At 40.9% G+C, this 17896-nt stretch overlaps 1 protein-coding gene across 16 annotated transcripts in view; it reads left to right on the top strand.

Moving 5' to 3' along the window:
• Positions 1-17896, top strand: part of PBRM1 (polybromo 1) — a 56951-nt gene that overhangs the window by 32499 nt on the left and 6556 nt on the right. For 8 of the 16 annotated variants that reach the window (XM_064724349.1, XM_064724353.1, XM_064724347.1 and 5 more), the window contains 9 exons: positions 412-569; positions 1098-1364; positions 2744-2889; positions 3180-3337; positions 4004-4187; positions 5349-5559; positions 7946-8147; positions 11911-12069; positions 15726-15881. In XM_064724349.1, the coding sequence (XP_064580419.1) occupies positions 412-569; positions 1098-1364; positions 2744-2889; positions 3180-3337; positions 4004-4187; positions 5349-5559; positions 7946-8147; positions 11911-12069; positions 15726-15881 (1641 nt within the window). Of the gene's footprint in view, positions 1-411; positions 570-1097; positions 1365-2743; positions 2890-3179; positions 3338-4003; positions 4188-5348; positions 5560-7945; positions 8148-11910; positions 12070-12575; positions 12715-15725; positions 15882-17896 lie in introns of those variants that run through there. The other 8 variants (XM_064724360.1, XM_064724362.1, XM_064724358.1 and 5 more) reach the window with 3 other exon arrangements.

The raw sequence follows: 17896 nt of genomic DNA, 5'->3' as shown, positions 1-17896 counted from the left end.
CACATCATTTGTCACAGCATAAAATGAAAGAAGTAGTTCTTTAACAACTGAAAAACAGTTAGCTGAGATTCTTTAAATAATCAGGTGATTGTTGTGTGGATTTCAAAGCCATTTCAAGAAAGTCAAGATCTATAAATAAGAGCAAATTTCTCCTTTATTTTGCTGAGTCAGGATTTAGTGGAGAAAAAACAATTGTCAGGCTTTTAAAAATAACTTGTTTTCCTTTTCTGAAAAGTTGATTATTTTCCTATTTAAAAGCAGATTGCTCCTAATATAAATGACTACATGGCTATTTGATTCAAGTCAATTGCTAATTGTTCTTACTTGGCTCATGCACTAGAAAATGTAATTTTACATTTTTTTTCTTTTTATCTCCCTTCTCTTTCTTTTTTGTTGTTTTCTGTTTTAAAGGAGAGAAATGGCTCTATGGCTGCTGGTTTTATCGACCAAATGAAACTTTTCATCTTGCAACACGAAAATTCCTGGAGAAAGAAGTTTTTAAAAGTGATTATTACAGTAAAGTTCCTGTTAGCAAAATTTTAGGCAAATGTGTGGTCATGTTTGTCAAGGTGAGAGACTGTTCAGAGTAATTTCTAAAACAAGTCATGCTTTCTGCTATTTCCTGTAGAGCTGTAGGCCCTCTAACACAGAGACATTCCAGTTATACCTAAATAAAATAGGACTTGCTTCTGTGGGCTGTTTGGATCTTCTTTTCTTCCTGAAATATGGGGTTCACCCAGGTGATGGAGGTTCCCTGTGCTGCTTGATTTGTGATTATGATCACCCCTGGCTTGGTGAATTGTCCTTTTCCCAAGTCAAAGTTCAGAAATCTTGTGAAGGTGATTTCAGGCTGCAGAGCTTGTACTTGGGATTGGGAAATGAATAAAACCTAACTTTTCTCCCATGCAACCTGTACTGGATTAGCTCCTTCTCCAAACAAGATCTCTTGTTTGTTGTTATTCTGGGAAGAAGAGAACTCAGCAAAAAGGCTTCTGACAGAAGCATAGAATAAACTGAAGCCATGAGAAGGAGTTCACTGTGTGTCTGTGGAGTGTGGGTGTTGCTGAAATATTTCATATTTTTCCTTCAATCTGCAGGAATATTTTAAACTGTGCCCTGAAAACTTCAGAGATGAGGACGTCTACGTGTGTGAGTCGCGCTATTCTGCGAAGACAAAGTCTTTTAAGAAGATTAAACTGTGGACTATGCCCGTGAGCTCTGTCAGATTTGTCCCACGAGATGTGCCCCTGCCTGTGGTCAGAGTTGCTTCTGTGTTTGCCAATACAGACAAAGTAGATGAGGAGAAGCACAGTGAAACACTGGAGGACAGTAAGGTGGGAGAAAGTATCCTTCATCTTGAAAAGGTATGCAAGGGGAACCTTGATTGTATTTGACAGATAGAGAATGACAAAATATTAGCCCTCATGGCTTGGGTTTCACCACATCCAGACACAATGAAATATAAATGAATATAATAGTTTTGTTATAAATTATATTACAGACATTTGTAAATTAACACAATCAAAATATAAAAAGACAGAAAATAATAAACTGTGTAAATATTTGTTACCAAGCTCTTTCTTGTGATGGGGTTAGTTTGGGTTTTTTTACCACTCCAGAAAGTTACACTTGTACTGTAAGGCCTGCCCTAAGCCTAAAGAACCTGTAGAACTGTAAGTTAATTTTAGTTCATGGCAGTGCTGAAATGCTTTGTTGTGTAGCATTTCAGTAAAACAGGCAGTAGCTAGGCAGCAGAAAGTAACACATAATATTCTAATGTTTGTGGCCTGTTTGTGGTTGATAATGAAGTAGTTTGTTGTCAAAATCCTTAAGAATATTTCTGTCTGACATAGTGGATAAAATGGTTCATTTATTGTACCTAGAGTAAGAAAACAAATAAATTTAGGTAAGTGTATTAAAATCAGTTAGATTTAATTAGTTTTGTCTGAAATAAATTTAGAGACATGAAAAAATAAGAGACTCATAAAATATCATAAATCACTAAAAAAACCCCCTGAAAAATCCACTTTGCATTTTCTAATAGAATCTGAGAACACAGTACCCAGCATACCCATTGTCAGCTTTTGCCAGACACCTAGTGTGTATTAGTATATGTATTCATGGCAAAAGATGTAATTAATTATACTGAGAGAATGAAAACTCATAGGATCTTTTCCTTCCATGCCTTGGTGAGACAGCCTGTGTTTCCTTGGCTTTCTGGAATCCCAGGCTGAAAGATGGACTGAGGCACAATTTGAGTTTTTACTAAAAAGTAAGAAATTTAAATAGGGCAGATGGTATGAATTTGTAAGCAGTACAAATTGGAGTGTTCACATTATTGTATAAGAGAGTTGAATAATTGCATTTGTGTCTGTTAGCTTGGCCATATATTCACTTCTTGCTTCCCAAACACATTACTGGGCTTCAAACCATCAAAGCTGAGAAGGCTTTGCTTGGCCAGTTTACTTGGAAGAACTAGAACAAAAAAAAAAAGACCTGTAAATTACTATTGTAGCAAAATTAGAGCTTTGTGAAGTAGGAAAGCTTGTGACAGACATGGAGGGTATCTTTGGCTTTGCAGTTTTAATTCAGGAAACTTTTGCACACACGTCTCTGCTTAGTGCTTACCTGTTATTGTTAACATAAAGATAGAGCAAAACCTTTTACCAGTACCTGACATCTCTTTATTTCTGTGCTTGGTTTTCCTCCTTCCTCAAGTGTCTAAATGCTTCCTCTCCTGCAGGACAAAGAGGATGTTCCAGTGGAAATGTCCAATGGGGAGCCAGGTTGCCATTACTTTGAGCAGCTCTGCTACAATGACATGTGGCTGAAGGTTGGGGACTGTGTCTTCATCAAATCCCACGGGCTGGTGCGGCCTCGAGTAGGGAGGTAGGGGCAGCTTCTTGTTTGCAGTTTACAGCTGTAAAAATAACTTGGATGAAAGAGGGGCTGGTTGTAAAAAGGTATAAAAGAAGGTGGGAAAGAATGTGAGTGAAGTGTTACAAGGTGTTGATAGATTGAGGTGGAATTTTAGCTGCCTGATAAAAACCTGGTCTGGTTGTACAGTTGGAATTGGCTGTTCTGTAGTTGTCTTCCACTGATGGTCTTCCTGAATATGCTGCTGCTTCATCTGGGAGAAATGGCCTTTCATTTGTGTTGCTGGCTTGGTTTCTTTGCAGAATTGAGAAGATGTGGGTGCGAGATGGAGCCGCTTATTTCTTTGGTCCAATCTTTATACATCCTGAAGAAACTGAGCATGAGCCAACTAAAATGTTCTACAAGAAGGAGGTGTTTTTGAGTAACTTGGAGGAGACCTGTCCCATGAGTTGCATTTTGGGTAATTATTCACAGCCTTAATCTGATGTACATCTTCTTTTCCTACCCAATCTGAAGTGATTGACGGCTAGGTGTAGGCTTGATTCCAAGTACATCTTTTTCTTTGAGGGAGGGAGGAGATACTATTCAGTGAGTTTGTAATATGCATTCTTACCTGTGGGACCTGTGGTGAGAATTCACTGTTAGGAAGCTTTATTACAATAAGGGAATGACCTGTATTATATGAAAGTGAACATTGCAGCCAGAGAACAGAAAACTCCATTATTCTTGCATAATAATGCAATAACTCCAGCACATATTACCTGCAGAGTTGAAAGGAGGAGTAGGAGGTTGGAATTTGATTTGTTGCAGAAGATGATGGCTGTGTGCTTTGTTTTGGAGTTATGCTGCTGTGATAAATATGGTAACTGACAGTGATCATGGGGCCTTGTGATTTTGTGGGTTCTCTAGGTCTTAAAAGCAATCCAAAGGCTGCATTAAGTTGCTGTAGGTTTCTTGTGAGTGGCATTATTTTACTGTGATATCAATTGATGTATTTTCCGTAGTTGCGCCAAGTGCCAGGAATCTTCCACACTTACAAGACAGGCAAAAAAATGGACTTTCCACACTTCTAAAAGAAAACCTGCAAGTGTGGCTGCCTTCTTACCCAGCTCTTTCATTTCTGCAGGAAAGTGTGTCGTTCTGTCATTCAAAGACTTCCTCTCGTGCAGACCAACAGAAATCTCCGAAAACGATGTTTTTCTTTGCGAGAGCCGCTACAACGAAAGCGACAAACAAATGAAGAAATTCAAGGGCTTGAAGAGGTTTTCACTGTCTGCGAAAGTTGTAGATGATGAAATATACTATTTTAGGTAAAAATGTGAGGGGAATGAGGGAACACTCTTCTGGATTGTAATGGACTGGCAGCTAAGCCCCCACCCAGCCTCTTGGTCTGGAGTAGGGGAGAGAATCTGAAGGGCAGAAGGAAGAAAAGCTCCTGGCTCAAGTTAAAAACAGTTGGAAAAGTGGAGCAAAGCTACATTGCACAAACAGAGCAAGATAAGGAATGAATTCCCTACTTCTCATCAGCAGGCAGATGTTCAGCTGTTTCCTGGAAAGCAGGGCCTTGGCACCTGTAATGGGTGTTACTGGGAAAGACAAATGCCATAACCCTGAATGTACCCTGTCCTCTCCTTCTCCCCATATTTTATTGCTCAGCACAGTGTCAGAGTGTGGAATATCCCCTTGGTTGGTTTGGCTTAGCTGTCCTGGTTGTCTCCTCTCCCAAATCACTGCCCAGCCCCAGCCTGCTGGAGCACAGAATGGGGAAAAGGAAGGGCCTTGAGGCTGATCTGTTCACACTAATTACAGCAGGATGTGTTATCCACCCTGTTGGCTCACAGATCCAACACAAGGCACCTCTCAGCTGCTGTGCAGGGAATTAACCCCATCCCAGCCTGACCCAGGACATCCACAGAAGTCTGAGGTGTAATTTCAGATAACCACACTCTTGGGAAGAAATGCAGATAGCATCAGTCTTTTTATGGTCTTAATGGGTGTTTTCTTTTTCTTCCTCTGACTTCAAGAAAAGTCTTTATCAGATTGGTACATTCTCTTGGATATTGTGAAAAAACTTAAGTCCTCATTATGAGTAGGGAAAATCTTTTGGTGAACATTCATATTAATAAAATAAGAATATTGAGGTCTCATTTAAGTAAAATGTGAAGTCTAAGGAAGCTGTGGTGTTAATTTCTACAATAGAAGGCAATTCAGTACTTGTATTGAAATCTCCTTCTTACTCATAAAAAATCCTTCTGACAAGTGACTTAAATGGACACTGGCCATAGACACAAAATAAGTTCTGCTCAGGGTTATCAAAGGAAGCTTAGGCACGTCTCAAGTCACCTTTGTTTCTATACTGTTCAGTCAGAAATTAAGAAAAGTTGATTTTTCTCTTCAAAAAACAAGTTCTTTCTCCAGTAAGGTATGAGTCCGTTCTCAGCTGCTTTTTATCTTCCTCCTCCACCTTCCAGAAAACCCATAGTTCCTCAGAAAGAGCCATCTCCTCTCCTGGAAAAGAAGATTCAGCAGCTGGAAGCAAAGTTTGCAGAGTTGGAAGGAGGTGATGAGGACATGGAGGAGATGGGAGAAGAGGAAGGTGACATGACTGAAACACCTTCTATGCCTCAGCTTCAGGCCCCCTTAGCCAGTGATTTGGATATAATGCCTTATACTCCACCCCAGGTAAGGACTTTGCTTCAGGAGCCCTTAAACCTTGATAGTCCACATTCTTTAACCAATCCAAATGAAGAAAGTAACATTTTATATACAAAAAAAGGATTTATACTTTACAAGTGCATGGAGTAAATTGCACAAAATGTGGCACCTCCAATATGATATCCAGGTGATAGTGTTTCATTCCATTAAAATACTTTTAAAGGAGATCATTCAGTTGAGGAAAACCCAGGGTACATTTTTATGTCTTAGTATTGTTTCTAATAATAGGATTTTCTGTGATACTTGTTCAGAAGTATCAGGTCTTTATATAAAATTCAAATACAAATTTTCTTACACAAGGCCTGGAATTTGTGTAACTGAGTGTGGAAGCAGAGTGAGGAACTGTGTTAGCTGGAAATTCAACTAACCAAAAAAGTTTCTTGGCAACTGGATTAAACCCTGTATCTGTGTCACCACACTCCCACATCCAACTTAATGCCAGTCTTTAAGAGTCAATGGGAATGATCTGCTGGGAACAGGAGGGAGTTCCAGACTCTTTTGGGGCCAGCAGTGTGGATTTCTGCTGCATTACATTGAAAGGAGGTCACCCTGGGGTAGAAATGTCTCTGGATGTTGTGAAAGAGTTGCTGAAGTTGAAAGCTTTTGCCTGGTTTGAGTGGGATGTTTTGCCACGTGGGCAGCCACCAAATGCATTTTCCCTTGCAAGGTTGCTCACTGCTCTTGTTGAACATGCTGAATTTTATAAGCAACTTGAAAATTCTTAAAGAGTATTCCAGCAGAAGTGGAATTTTATCTAGCAACTGTTAAACCCCAGAACTTTTAAACTTTTTTTTCTTCTGCCAACAAAGAAGCTCTTGTAACACCCAAGAGGAGACATGACAAGTGACTGTGGTGTTGTGGGGCTTGGCAGATAGGTGGGTGATGCTTTCCTGCTGCAGTTTGCTGTGAATCAAGTCAAAGTACTTAAAAAAAAGATGTGCAGTTTCATTGTTTGCTTCAGCAATGGCTAAGATAAAGCATGAAAGAGGGTCCTGGTTGGTTTCTTCTTTTAACAAGTCTGAAAGTAAATGCACATTTATCTGGCTCCAATGGAGAAGACTTCTTTTAAAAATGTGTGGATGGGAGATGGAAAAGAACAGAGAATGCAGGAACCAAATTTGGAATTCTTATGATTTCTCCAAGTCCTATTTGCCCTTCCAAACTGATGGGAAGGCTTTTTCATTAGGTTACTGTTATCAAAACTGTTGCAAGAACTATATAGTTAAAAACAGCTGGTAAACTTGTAGCTCTCTATTTGCAGATGTATCAAAGGCCAAAAGTATAATTAGATTTTCCTCTCTTTGGTTTGAGAACTCTCCCTGTGCCTCTGTGGCTTGCCCAAGAAGTCAGGATGGAATTGTATCTGCCCTGTGTATCATCCCAAACCCTGTGAGGAGTTTTCTTCACTTCCCCCAGTCTTCATGTTCATAATGAAAACTTCAAGCATGTATTGCAAGTTAGTACAGTGATGTTTGGAATTACATTTAAATGGGCCTCAGTTAATCTTGTTTAAATTGACAAGCAAGAGTTTTTAAGCATCTTGGTGTTACTAAAGCTTTATTTTTAGCTGAGAGGAGAGTGTTGAACTGTGGGGTCAAAGCAGCAAGTAGGAGGCGTCAGTAACATGGTCAGAATTTCAGGAGAGGAAGGAAACAGTTGAATGTATTTTTGTTTCCTTTTTTGCCTCCACCAGGTACTTGGAAACAATGGCACTTTTCAAGATGTGACAGATTTGTAATGTTTGGGGTCTGAGAAAGGCCTTCAGAGGGTTTTGATGTGATGATACCTTTATGGGTCATGCTGGTCAGAGTGTGAATGAATTATGGTCTGTGACAAAGATAGGTGGAAGGGTCTTCAAAAAGGAGCTCCAGCTGTTGTATCTCAGTATAGAAGGTTCATGTTTTGGTGGCTGAAAACATCAAGGAGCTCTCACTGGGAACATCCATAGTAGGAAAAGCAAAGGAGCAGACTTTTTGTTGCTCACCGACATAAGAACATGCTGGGAATCTGTGGTGTGGGTAAATGGAGATCAACAAAACTGGGCTTTGATTTTTCAGGAACAAACAGCTACTTATGTAATGAGAAGTGAACACTGGAGGAAAAGGAAGATCTGGCAGGCAGAATAACATTTAGAAGGTGGAATGAGGGAGAGTAGGGATTGTAAAGGCAAAGGAGGAAGTGGGGAAGCATTTTTTTAAAATGTGAGGTGGCAAATAAAATATTTTACTCAACTCGTGTTGGCAACATCTCTGAACAGCTCAATGGAGGAAATCTGTGCCATGACACAGTTCCTTTTGTTCTCTTCTGGCCTTCTCTTTTGTACACTTGTGGTCATAACTGCTTTTTCTCACAGTCCACTCCCAAGTCTGTTAAGGGCAGCACCAAGAAGGAGGGATCAAAAAGGAAGATCAACATGAGTGGGTACATCTTGTTTAGCAGCGAGATGAGAGCTGTGATTAAAGCTCAGCACCCAGACTACTCCTTTGGAGAGCTCAGCAGACTTGTAGGAACTGAGTGGAGAAACTTGGAAGCAAACAAGAAAGCAGAATATGAAGGTAAGTAAAAACTGAGATGCTGAACTCTTTTCTGCCTATTTTCTTTCTCAACACTTTCTGTTGTTCAGATGACAGGTTTAATAAAAGAAAATATTTATGTTTGTGTTCTGGATGTACCTTAAAGAGAAGTTCTTACTGAGAGATGGCTGAAGAGGAGCAAAGAGCATATTTCAGTTATGTAGAGCACAACTGATAATTTAAATGTCTTTGCCACAAATAACCAAATTAGCAAATTCCCAGAAAATGGGGACAAATTAGAAGTGAAGGGGTATGGAGCTCCTGGGCTAGAAGTCAGTTGGAAAAATATTTTGTCAATGTTTCCTTAAAGAAGGACTGAGGGGTATTTTGGAGAAGAAGCTCTTGAGAGCTGTAGCAGCAGGTAAGAAAGGCTTACAGGGGAGTGGGGGAAAGTTCATTATTAACAGTACTGTAGTGTAAATATGACCTATTGTTCAGTACAGTATTAATCAACTGTTGTAACTCATTTTGTTGAGAGATTTTGTATCCTGAAGTAGGCCTAGGAATATTTCATAATCATGAGATACTTTAGACCTATCTTTCAACCCTTTCCTCCCTTCTTTTCCTCAGTTCCTTCCCTCCTTTCCTTTCTTTGCCTTCCTCCTTTTCTTCCCTCCCTCCTTTCCTTCCATTCCTTCCCTCCCTTCTTATAAATAGTCACTGTGTTTTAACTTTTATTTGATTGAAATAAAATACAGCTGATCTTTAACAGCCAGCCCTTACCCAAGCCAAACACATGGGTTTAACATCCATAGTTACTTCTCTAGTTAATAGCATGTCAACACTATTAACCACTGTATTGATGCAACTTTATTTTTAAAAAATGCTCCTTTGGATAGGAACATTTCAACATCTGGGAAAGTTATGGCCCAGTTCAGTTCTAACTTTGAAAATGAGATTTGATAGGTTTTCTGCACACTCATAACTTAAAGGCAGCTTTGATCTTGAGGCTGGAAGCTTGCATGCTGTCACTGTCCACTCTCAGCCACCTCAGTCCTTTCTGATTTTCAGTAGCACCTCTTTGCAGCTCTGGAGGGAAGCACAGCACCCTTTGCTCTGTGCAGGTTTGCTTTGCAGATGCTGGAAAGGGAAATGGTAACGCTCTTTCCTTGTGACACTGCTGGGGCCTTACTTTGTTCTGTAGTTGTTTCCTTTTACACCCTTCTAGGTGCATGTGTGATCTTTTTATTGGCAGATGCCTCCTTACAGCCTCATCCTTCAGCAGGAGGATGGCTGGCATGTCACTGCTTCCTTGCTTAGAGCAGCTTGAAGTCCTGCACTTCTGCAGGAAGGCTCTGTTTGTCCACCGTGTTAATGACTGTCTGTGTGCTTCCATTGAATCTTCCTTCTCTATTCAAATTTTCCAAAGCTTTTGGGGTTTGAGCTGCAGTTTCCCTGGCTTGGTGTCTGCCCTGAACTAGACTTACTTTTACTTGGTTTTGAGGGGTTGGGATGGGGTAACATAGTGTCCAAAGTGTGTTTGCTTACCATGTGTGAAAGGAGAGAAACTCCACTCCTTCCACTGTGACGAGTCAGAATTCAAGTGTTCCCTGGTGTGGGTGTGAACCAGGGAGCAGGGAGTGGGCATGGTTTGACATCTCAGTGAAAAAAAGGGTGCTGCCATTTTCTAGTGAGAAGTAGTTTACATTTTAGATCCACTTTGACCCACTGAAAATTTTGTTTGGTTTATGTTCAGGGTATTAGTTGGTTTTCTAGCAATAGTTGAGAAGAGGCTGTGTTGGAAGTGCCTGCGTGGCCAAATAAAGTAAAGTAAAAGGGGTTGAAGGAAAAGCCTGTTGTAAGGAAAAACTCTGTTCAAAGCAGAAGGTCTCTTCCCTGTCTCTTGAGATGTGTTGGAAATGTCTGAATTATCTCAAGTCCTGGCCTGTGTGATTTGGGTTTATTATTGAGTTTTAGGGTGAATGCTTTAGGCCGAACTTTCAGATATCTCCTCCAGTTCCCTTTGGCAGTGTTATTCCATTTGTGACTTCTGTGGCAGTCAGGGCATGGAAAGGGGCTAGGTAAAACTTGAGTACTGTCCTATGTCAGGTCCTTCTTCAAACCTCAGCACTCTGAAGTCTGATAAAGCTGAACACTTAGCAGTAATTTCTCATTCATCAGAGTGTCTCTTGTGCCTCTTTTGTCTGACCATTTTTTGTTTTTTAGCTGGCCAAAAGTAGGTGAGAGTCAGAACAACTGCTTCATCTTTTCCCAAAGTGCTTGCTGTGCTCTGGAAAGGATTTTCTCATTTTTTTACTTCAGGATCTGCCTTTAAATATCTTGTGTATTTTGTGCTCAGCTGCATCTGAGTTGCCTGTATAAATGTAGGAGTTTCTCTGCGTCGTCATCACTGCCTGAAATTGCAGAAGTGGGAAGAAGGAAGGAAATGCCTTTGGAAATGAAACTGGTCTTTGAGTGTATGGAAGTAGTGCTAGAAGCTGCACAAACAGGTTCTAGAGGAATCAAAAGTGTGGTAGATGTTCAATGTCCTAGAGGAGGCGAGTAACACTGGCAGGATGCATAACTTAATCTCCTTGATGAACTTCTTCTTAGCCTTCGTTTGACAGAGGACCTTGATTGCTGGTTTAGTGCAGTTTCCATCTTTCACCAACTGCAAGAGAGAACTCATGGCCCTGCATTCATTGTTGTTGAAAATTGCTGGAGATGTATTCTGCATCCATTTATTCTTCCTTGTTCCTCATTGTGCCAGTCAGACACAACGTTCAGAGTAAACGAAGCAGGAACTTGCATGCCCCCAAAGCACCTGGAGTGGGCATTCAGTATTTCTCCTTTTTTGTTTGCTTGGGTTTTGTTTTTTTTCTTTCTTCTTCCCATGACCCTTTGCCCTTCCCTTAATATAAAATTGTCCTCTGGTCAGATTACCCTGCAGTAGATCTTTTGTTCTTGCAGTCACAGTGAGAGACTTGATTGAGATAATGACCAGATTCATCGTACAAAGGACACACATGACCTCCAGTGAGCAGCACAATGTGAGTTAGACATCTTCAGAAAAACAAGTAACTCATAGGGGACCAAACGGGGAAATGACAGAAAGAGGCAGAGAAAAATATTTTTGGTTTGTCAAACTGCTGCTTGCTATGTTCCAAAAGCTAAGGACCAATCTGCACTAGGGAAACTTTACAAGTGCTCCCCTATTTTGCCACCACTCTTCAGCTGCATCAGTAGTAAAATACATGGGGAGCCCAGAAATGACCGTGCCACCAGCTGGCACTGCTGTCTGCTCTTTGCAGCATTCTTTAGGGCACACCTGGCACACATGGGGCTTCAGTTCCCACAGCAGCTGGTAGAGGATCCACCCAAGAGCTGCTGGCCTTGGCTGCAGCTGGTTTGGCTGAGCCAGTGGTGTCAAAACAGGGAATGTTTTCCCATGTCCTAGTGCGGACCGAGCCTAGTGCTGGACTGCTGCTTCATGTTGGTAACACTGGTGTTATTATCATCAAATTTGTTATTTTAATTTTTTAAAAATTTATTTTCTTATTTATTTTAATTATTTTTTTTTAGAAAGAGATAAAACTTTGTGGAATATTTTTCATGAAAGGTTCTCTAAAAGTCTTAGCTGCAGCCACATGAAATCAAATCATATGCTGTATAAAAAAGATTCATCTGTTCTACTTTATATTTGACTAAACTATGCCAGTGTCTGACTAGTCCTTTTTAATGAACAGATAATATTTTGAAAGTCTGGGTTACAAAACAGAACTGAAAATCTAAAATACTTTTACAGAGCGGGCAGCTAAAGTTGCTGAGCAGCAGGAGAGAGAGCGAGCAGCACAGCAGCAGAATTCCTCCCCCCGGGCAGGCACTCCTGTCGGGGCTCTTATGGGGGTGGTGCCGCCACCAACACCAATGGGAATGCTCAATCAGCAGTTGACACCCGTTGCAGGTAAAACGTAGGAGCTATGACCATTTTTTCCTCATCCACTTTATCAACCCCCCTTCATAACTCTGAACAAACACTCTCTTGGGTCACGTTGGAAGCAAAAGCTCAAACTCTTCAGTCCTTCTTCATGATGAACGTGCCTAGTGCAGCAGTGGCCTGGTGTCCAGGGAAGCAGGGTCCTCCTCGTGCAGTGCTCCTGTTCTGGTGGTGTGCAGTCGTGTTTATTCACTCTGCCTTGCAGAGTTCACCTTCAGCCCTGCTGTGGCAGGAGGCCAGCAGCTAAATAGTCTTCTAGTGCATGCAGCATCTGTGGCAGGGCTAAAGCAGGAGGGAAATTGTTGGGGGCTTAATGATCAGGGAGGTGAGAGGCCAACAGAGTCTAACCCAGATTTTAAATCCAAGCAAAAGCTTTGTAGAATTGCCTCCTAGGCACTGGTAAGCAGAGCAGACCAGGATCTAGAGCCGTTGCAGAAACAAAGACAAAATGACGACATTGCTGGTTTTATCAGGTTATTTTTCAGAATAGAACTGAGCTTGGAGAACTCTTCCACGAGGTCCCTGTTGCTGGGTGTTGAGCTCCTTACCAGTTGTAATCCGGCTTGATTTCATAGGGAGTATGCTCAGAGTAAGTATTTTCAGGATCAGATCTGAAGACAATGTAGTCCACTGAAGATTCTTGTATGGAAATCAGCCATACATGGGTGAGAAAATTAATTAGGTGTGACCTGATAGGTTGTTTTCCTTCCCCGGTTTCTAATTAAAATAAGAATTAAATTGCTTCAGTCAAGGTCAAAATAGTGTTGAGTAGATAAAAATGAGTATTTGAGTATTTGAGTATCTGGGTTTGAGTTTGGGGTCTTTTTAACTTTCCCTTAAGACATTCCAATTATTCCATTTATTCTTTTGTCATTTTTCTTTTTCTTTCTCATCTCACAGGCTGTGGCCTTATTTCAAGCTGACAGCCTGAAGCGTTTTTCATCACAATCTCTAAATCCCCTTTCAGTAAATAGGCTGCATTGATGTTTAACTGAAGGCACATTCCTTAGCTGGTCATGATCTCCAGGTTATAAAGCATTTATTTACACTGAGTTGTGTTTTTCTTTTGGCTTTTTTTCACTCTGTTCATGGTAATTTCCCTCTGAACTGTTTGCCGTTGGTGTATGTTTGTGTGTGTGTGTGTACACTTATCTGTGCATATATTAAGAAAAAGGAGGGGGAAAAAAGAGTTTCCCAGTGCTGATCTCTTTTGTGAATAATTTACTTCAATCTAGAATATATAGAAATACCATCCTCTTGTGGTTGTGTTTTCTTAGTTTGGTGCTTGGGTTTTTTGGCACTGAGTCACTTTTCCAGTTTTTGGAGGCAGGTGCTGATGGATGGTGGTACTTGCTGTTAACACTTCCTTAAAACTTACCCAAAAACGTGCATTCTGCCAGCTACACATGCTACCTTATTTCCTGTGGCAGCAAAACTCTGTTTCAGGTCGTTGTCTTATTTGAGCAGGTCAACACTCAAGAGTCTTCACTTTGGCTTTGGGAAATACTTTCTTAAAATAGATGATGGAGCAGATCCTTTTAAACTCGTTCTCCTTCTGTGGCCCATTAGAAAAACACAATCTTTCATCTTTTGGTTTTCACAAGTCCTACTTGGAAGTATCTTGTTCTGTTTGGACCTCTTTGACATCCTCCATCCTTGGATTGCTAGTTCAGAGAGCTTCTCCATCACAGAACTTCTTTATGGCCCATGGGGCCAGGAAATCTGGAAGCCTTCTGAAGTTTGTTTCTCTTAGTGTGCAGCACTTTGGTTGTCTTCTACATTTAGGTATTGCAAAAGTTTACTTATCTTATATTGCTATAATAAAAAAACAGGAGAACAAGTAATTTCAAAGACATCCTAAATCACAGTTGTGGGAGCTGGAAATAGTTTGGCCATGTTTGGTAGTTTAAAATAAAAGTTTGCAGTTCATACATGGGGTAAGAAAATGATTTCTCTTGCTTGGAATGAGCTACAAGAAGTTATTTCTCATGGAGGTTTGATGGCACCTTTATTAGCCAGTTGTTGAGTATTTTAATTGGAAATGTAGAACTAAGCTTCCATGATTGATAAATATGGGTTTGATTCCTTGGAGAGTTTTCTGTTTGTTTGTTTGAAAGCTTCAGAAGTGCATTACCTGCTCTGAAGAGGTGTCAGCAGCTCAGGTGCACTGGAGGTACCAGGCAGTAGCTACAGTGTGAGAGCTCTTCAAGGAGGCTTTTGTTGTGTTTCTTCTTTTCCTTTCTCCATTAGAAATATAGATTTCCCTGTAATAAAGAGGTACAGATAAGGTTCCAGATATTTGAAATAGGTACTTACAGCATATTTCACATATCAGTCTTGGTGCCCTGTGGAAAATGAGGTCTCAGGGGAGATTAGTTCTTTATTTTCCTGTTGTTTTCTCCATGTAAAGCTTTTGGTATTAGAGGTTTCTTGCTTCTATAACATCCTGAGGAAGTGATGGGTTTAGCTTTTATTTTGTAGCTGCTCTCCCTGTTTAGACCCTGAGCTTGTTACAGCTTTGTTCTCAGTCAGAACTAATGAGGGTTTTTGACCAGTCTCATTCCAGAAATCTCTGTTTTGAAAGTTTCTTCTGTGAATTACAGGGAGTGTGGCAAAGGCTTGGTGGTTTCTTAGAGCAGACTGTAGATGCCCCAGCAAATCTGCATTTCTAACTAACCTCATCTCTCTGGACCTGCTTCTGTCCTCTGTCATCTTTTCATTGTCTTTCCAACCCCTTTCCTTGCTTACCTGGCAATGCATCCATTTAAATTAAACATTCCAGGGCCTAACAAGCATAGTGCAGTTACATGGACAGCAGAAAATCTGAGCCAAAGCCAGAGAAAGCTCTCAGTTTTCTTCCTGTACATGCAGAAAACAAAATTTTTGAGCAGCAGCACAATACAGTGTTTGCAGTGTCACTGATTTTCCTCTAAAGACACCTTGCAGACATGGACAGTGAATTTCTCTGAGGGACTGCAGGTGCTCCTTTAAGTCCTTTCACTTCAATCTAATGCCATGAGTGTAACTTACTGCGGCCCAGCACTTTAAACCCAAGTTTAACATTTGTGTTACTGCCTTAGTTCATTCTGGAGATGGTTTAATAAAAATCACCCATCACTGCCATTAGTTTCAAGTATGTGAATGTTGTAGGACTTTTGTGCATCAGTTTTGCATGTGTACTGCAGGAACATGTCTGGGATTTGGTTTTTGTGGCCTCTGAAGCAGCCCACAGAGCAGGGCTGGCCAGTCAGTGTTGTGTTTGCAATCTGTATGCCGATGGCAGAGCTTTAAGCTGTATTAAAACTGCTTGCATTAGTAACATTTAATTGTGGCTGAATTTATTCCTTGTGTTAACATATCTGAATATTCAACATTTATTGCCCTGTGAGAAGCATACAAATACACTAAATACTAATTCATCAAAAGTATAGTGTTTCATATTTATTTTTAGTTTTTGTTTTGGTTTTTTTTTTTTTTTTGCAAGATACTAATTGTAGTACTGTCTTGCTGTACTAAAGGTGCTTTTTTTTATGTGTGTGTGTGGATAGTGCATGTCTGTGCATACTGTGTAGACCATATTGCATGTTATTGATGCATGTTTGAAATTTGTTGTGTCCTTCAAGGCATGATAAGTGGCTATCCACCGGTGCTGCCACCTTTGCAGGGCCCAGTTGATGGCATTGTTAGCATGGGCAGCATGCAGCCACTTCACCCAGGGGTGCCCCCACCCCACCAACTCCCGCCAGGTATGCCAGGCATCCCAGGCATCCCAGCACCCGGTAAGAGCCTCATCCTCATTCCCTCTTTATTTCATTGTCATGTACTTGGTTTGACCCATTCTTACAGGAGTTCTCTGCAGCTTGTTCTGGTTGTGCCTTTGGTTTGTGAGCAGCAGCACTGCTGAATGTGAGGGGTGTGCAAAGCACTGACACTGCAGCATGGCCAGTGAACCCTCAGGGAGAGGGTGCTGGAGAAACTGGTGCTGCTCCAGCAGGAGGTTTGTTCCAGCCAAAAAAGCCCTGGTGATTGTACTTGAGTTTATCAGAAGTGTGAAAAGGTGAAATCAGCCTGTTCATATCCTTATGTCATTTGAACAGTGTCTCTGCACTCATCCTTTTCTTATTTGAAGTGGGCTTATAAATGAAATTTATTGTTCTCTTTCCTTACCAGAGTCTTTTTCAGTGTGTTAATGTCAGTCTGCACTGAAGTGAGCCTGGTCATGTGAGACTCCTTGGCCACTGGGGCAGTGATGTGTTACTGTAAAACAATGTTCAGCTTAAAGCTTGCTAATGAAACAGTGACTAGAAACACGTGTGAATTCAGTATTCTCTGTGGCAAAATCTTGAATTGATTTTTGAGAGCATTTCTTCTGCATTTACTGTATTTTTGCCACACTTTTGATGAAAAGTGAGGCTTAAATGAAACAAATATTTTGCCAATGTTAATGCCATTAATATGTCCCAATTAAGGTGAAAAACATTTGTCTGGCCTCTCTTCCTGTTTCCTACTGATTCATTTTTTACCTCTGATAACTCATGTGCCTGTGAAAAAGATGTGCCATCCCTCTGTTCAGCAGTAAACAAGCTGTGGACAAAATGGTCTCATTTGCCTCTCCCTACCCCCTTGCAAGTGTGTTTATCAGAAGCTCTGTTAAGAATTTTATGAATCTGTACATAAATGATGTGAGTTGGGGAGGTTTTGTTTGCTTGCCTGGTGTTTCTGAAGTCCGTCAGCACCGCCCTGCAGCTTGGCTGGGCTGTGGATTCCCTGCCATGGCACCTAGAGGGAGCAGCACAGCAGCAGCCAAGCATGTGGGAGGTGAATCCAGGACACTGCATCCCTCTGAAGGGCTGTTCCCGCTGCCGTGGGCTGGATGTTTGTGTGGAAAACTGACAGGATGTGCATTAGCAAAGAAACAATGTCTGGGAGTGGAGTGGTGCTGAGCTGGGCACAGCAGGCTGAGGGTGAAGCTGTGCTCTGATGCTGGGAAGGGTGCCCTCCTCCAGAGCCCTTCCTTCCCTTTGGACCAATCCCAAGGCTTGTGTTGCCAATGTTTTTCCCAACTTCTGACAGATACATTTAAATGGGAGCTGTGATCAAATGGAAAGTGCGCTTGAAAAACCCTTTAGTGAGTGAAACCCAGTGGCACATCCTTTGATCACTGATATAGAAATCATGCATTTAATTCATGGAAATTAAACCTCAGGAAGAGCACAGTTAGTCTGCAGCTTTTCCAATGAATGAGCATGAGAAGTGGCACAAACAGAAAGAAAAGCAGCAGCACACATAACTTCCAAGCATCTGTATGTCAAATGTCAGGAACTGCATGACTCTCATTTAGATCTGTACATTTTTGTATGTAAGACTGATACAGCTGTGCTGCACTCTATGCAGGAGGGAGGAGTCCCAATATGCTTGAGAAAAACAGCTTTTTTTTTTTGACATTGATTTCAAATATTCCTTGTTCTTATTTAAGGCTATTGCAGCTTAACCTGCAAGTTGTATGTAGTTTGTATTAGTGAGAAGTAACAGAATTTGGGCAAAGGCTTGAATTTTATCCTGCTGTGAAAATATTTTACAAAACTGAACACAAGGAAATGTTAAATGTTGCTAAAGCAGATCAGCATTTCCTTTCTTAAAGGAAAGGACTTCAGGAAGATCCTGTGTAGCCAAATATATTCTAAATGAAAAGATGCAGTCAGGCAATCACTAAGTAACATGAAAAACACCTGAAAAGCAAAACCTATTCAGTGTGCATTTCTCTAACTTAAATAATTCAACAGGCCATATATCA

The sequence above is a fragment of the Zonotrichia leucophrys genome, chromosome 12 (assembly GCF_028769735.1).
Source record: "Zonotrichia leucophrys gambelii isolate GWCS_2022_RI chromosome 12, RI_Zleu_2.0, whole genome shotgun sequence".
In the NCBI taxonomy this organism is placed as follows: domain Eukaryota; kingdom Metazoa; phylum Chordata; class Aves; order Passeriformes; family Passerellidae; genus Zonotrichia; species Zonotrichia leucophrys.
The sequence above is the reverse complement of the archived record's forward strand: the minus strand, read 5'-3'. Positions and strand labels throughout refer to the sequence as shown.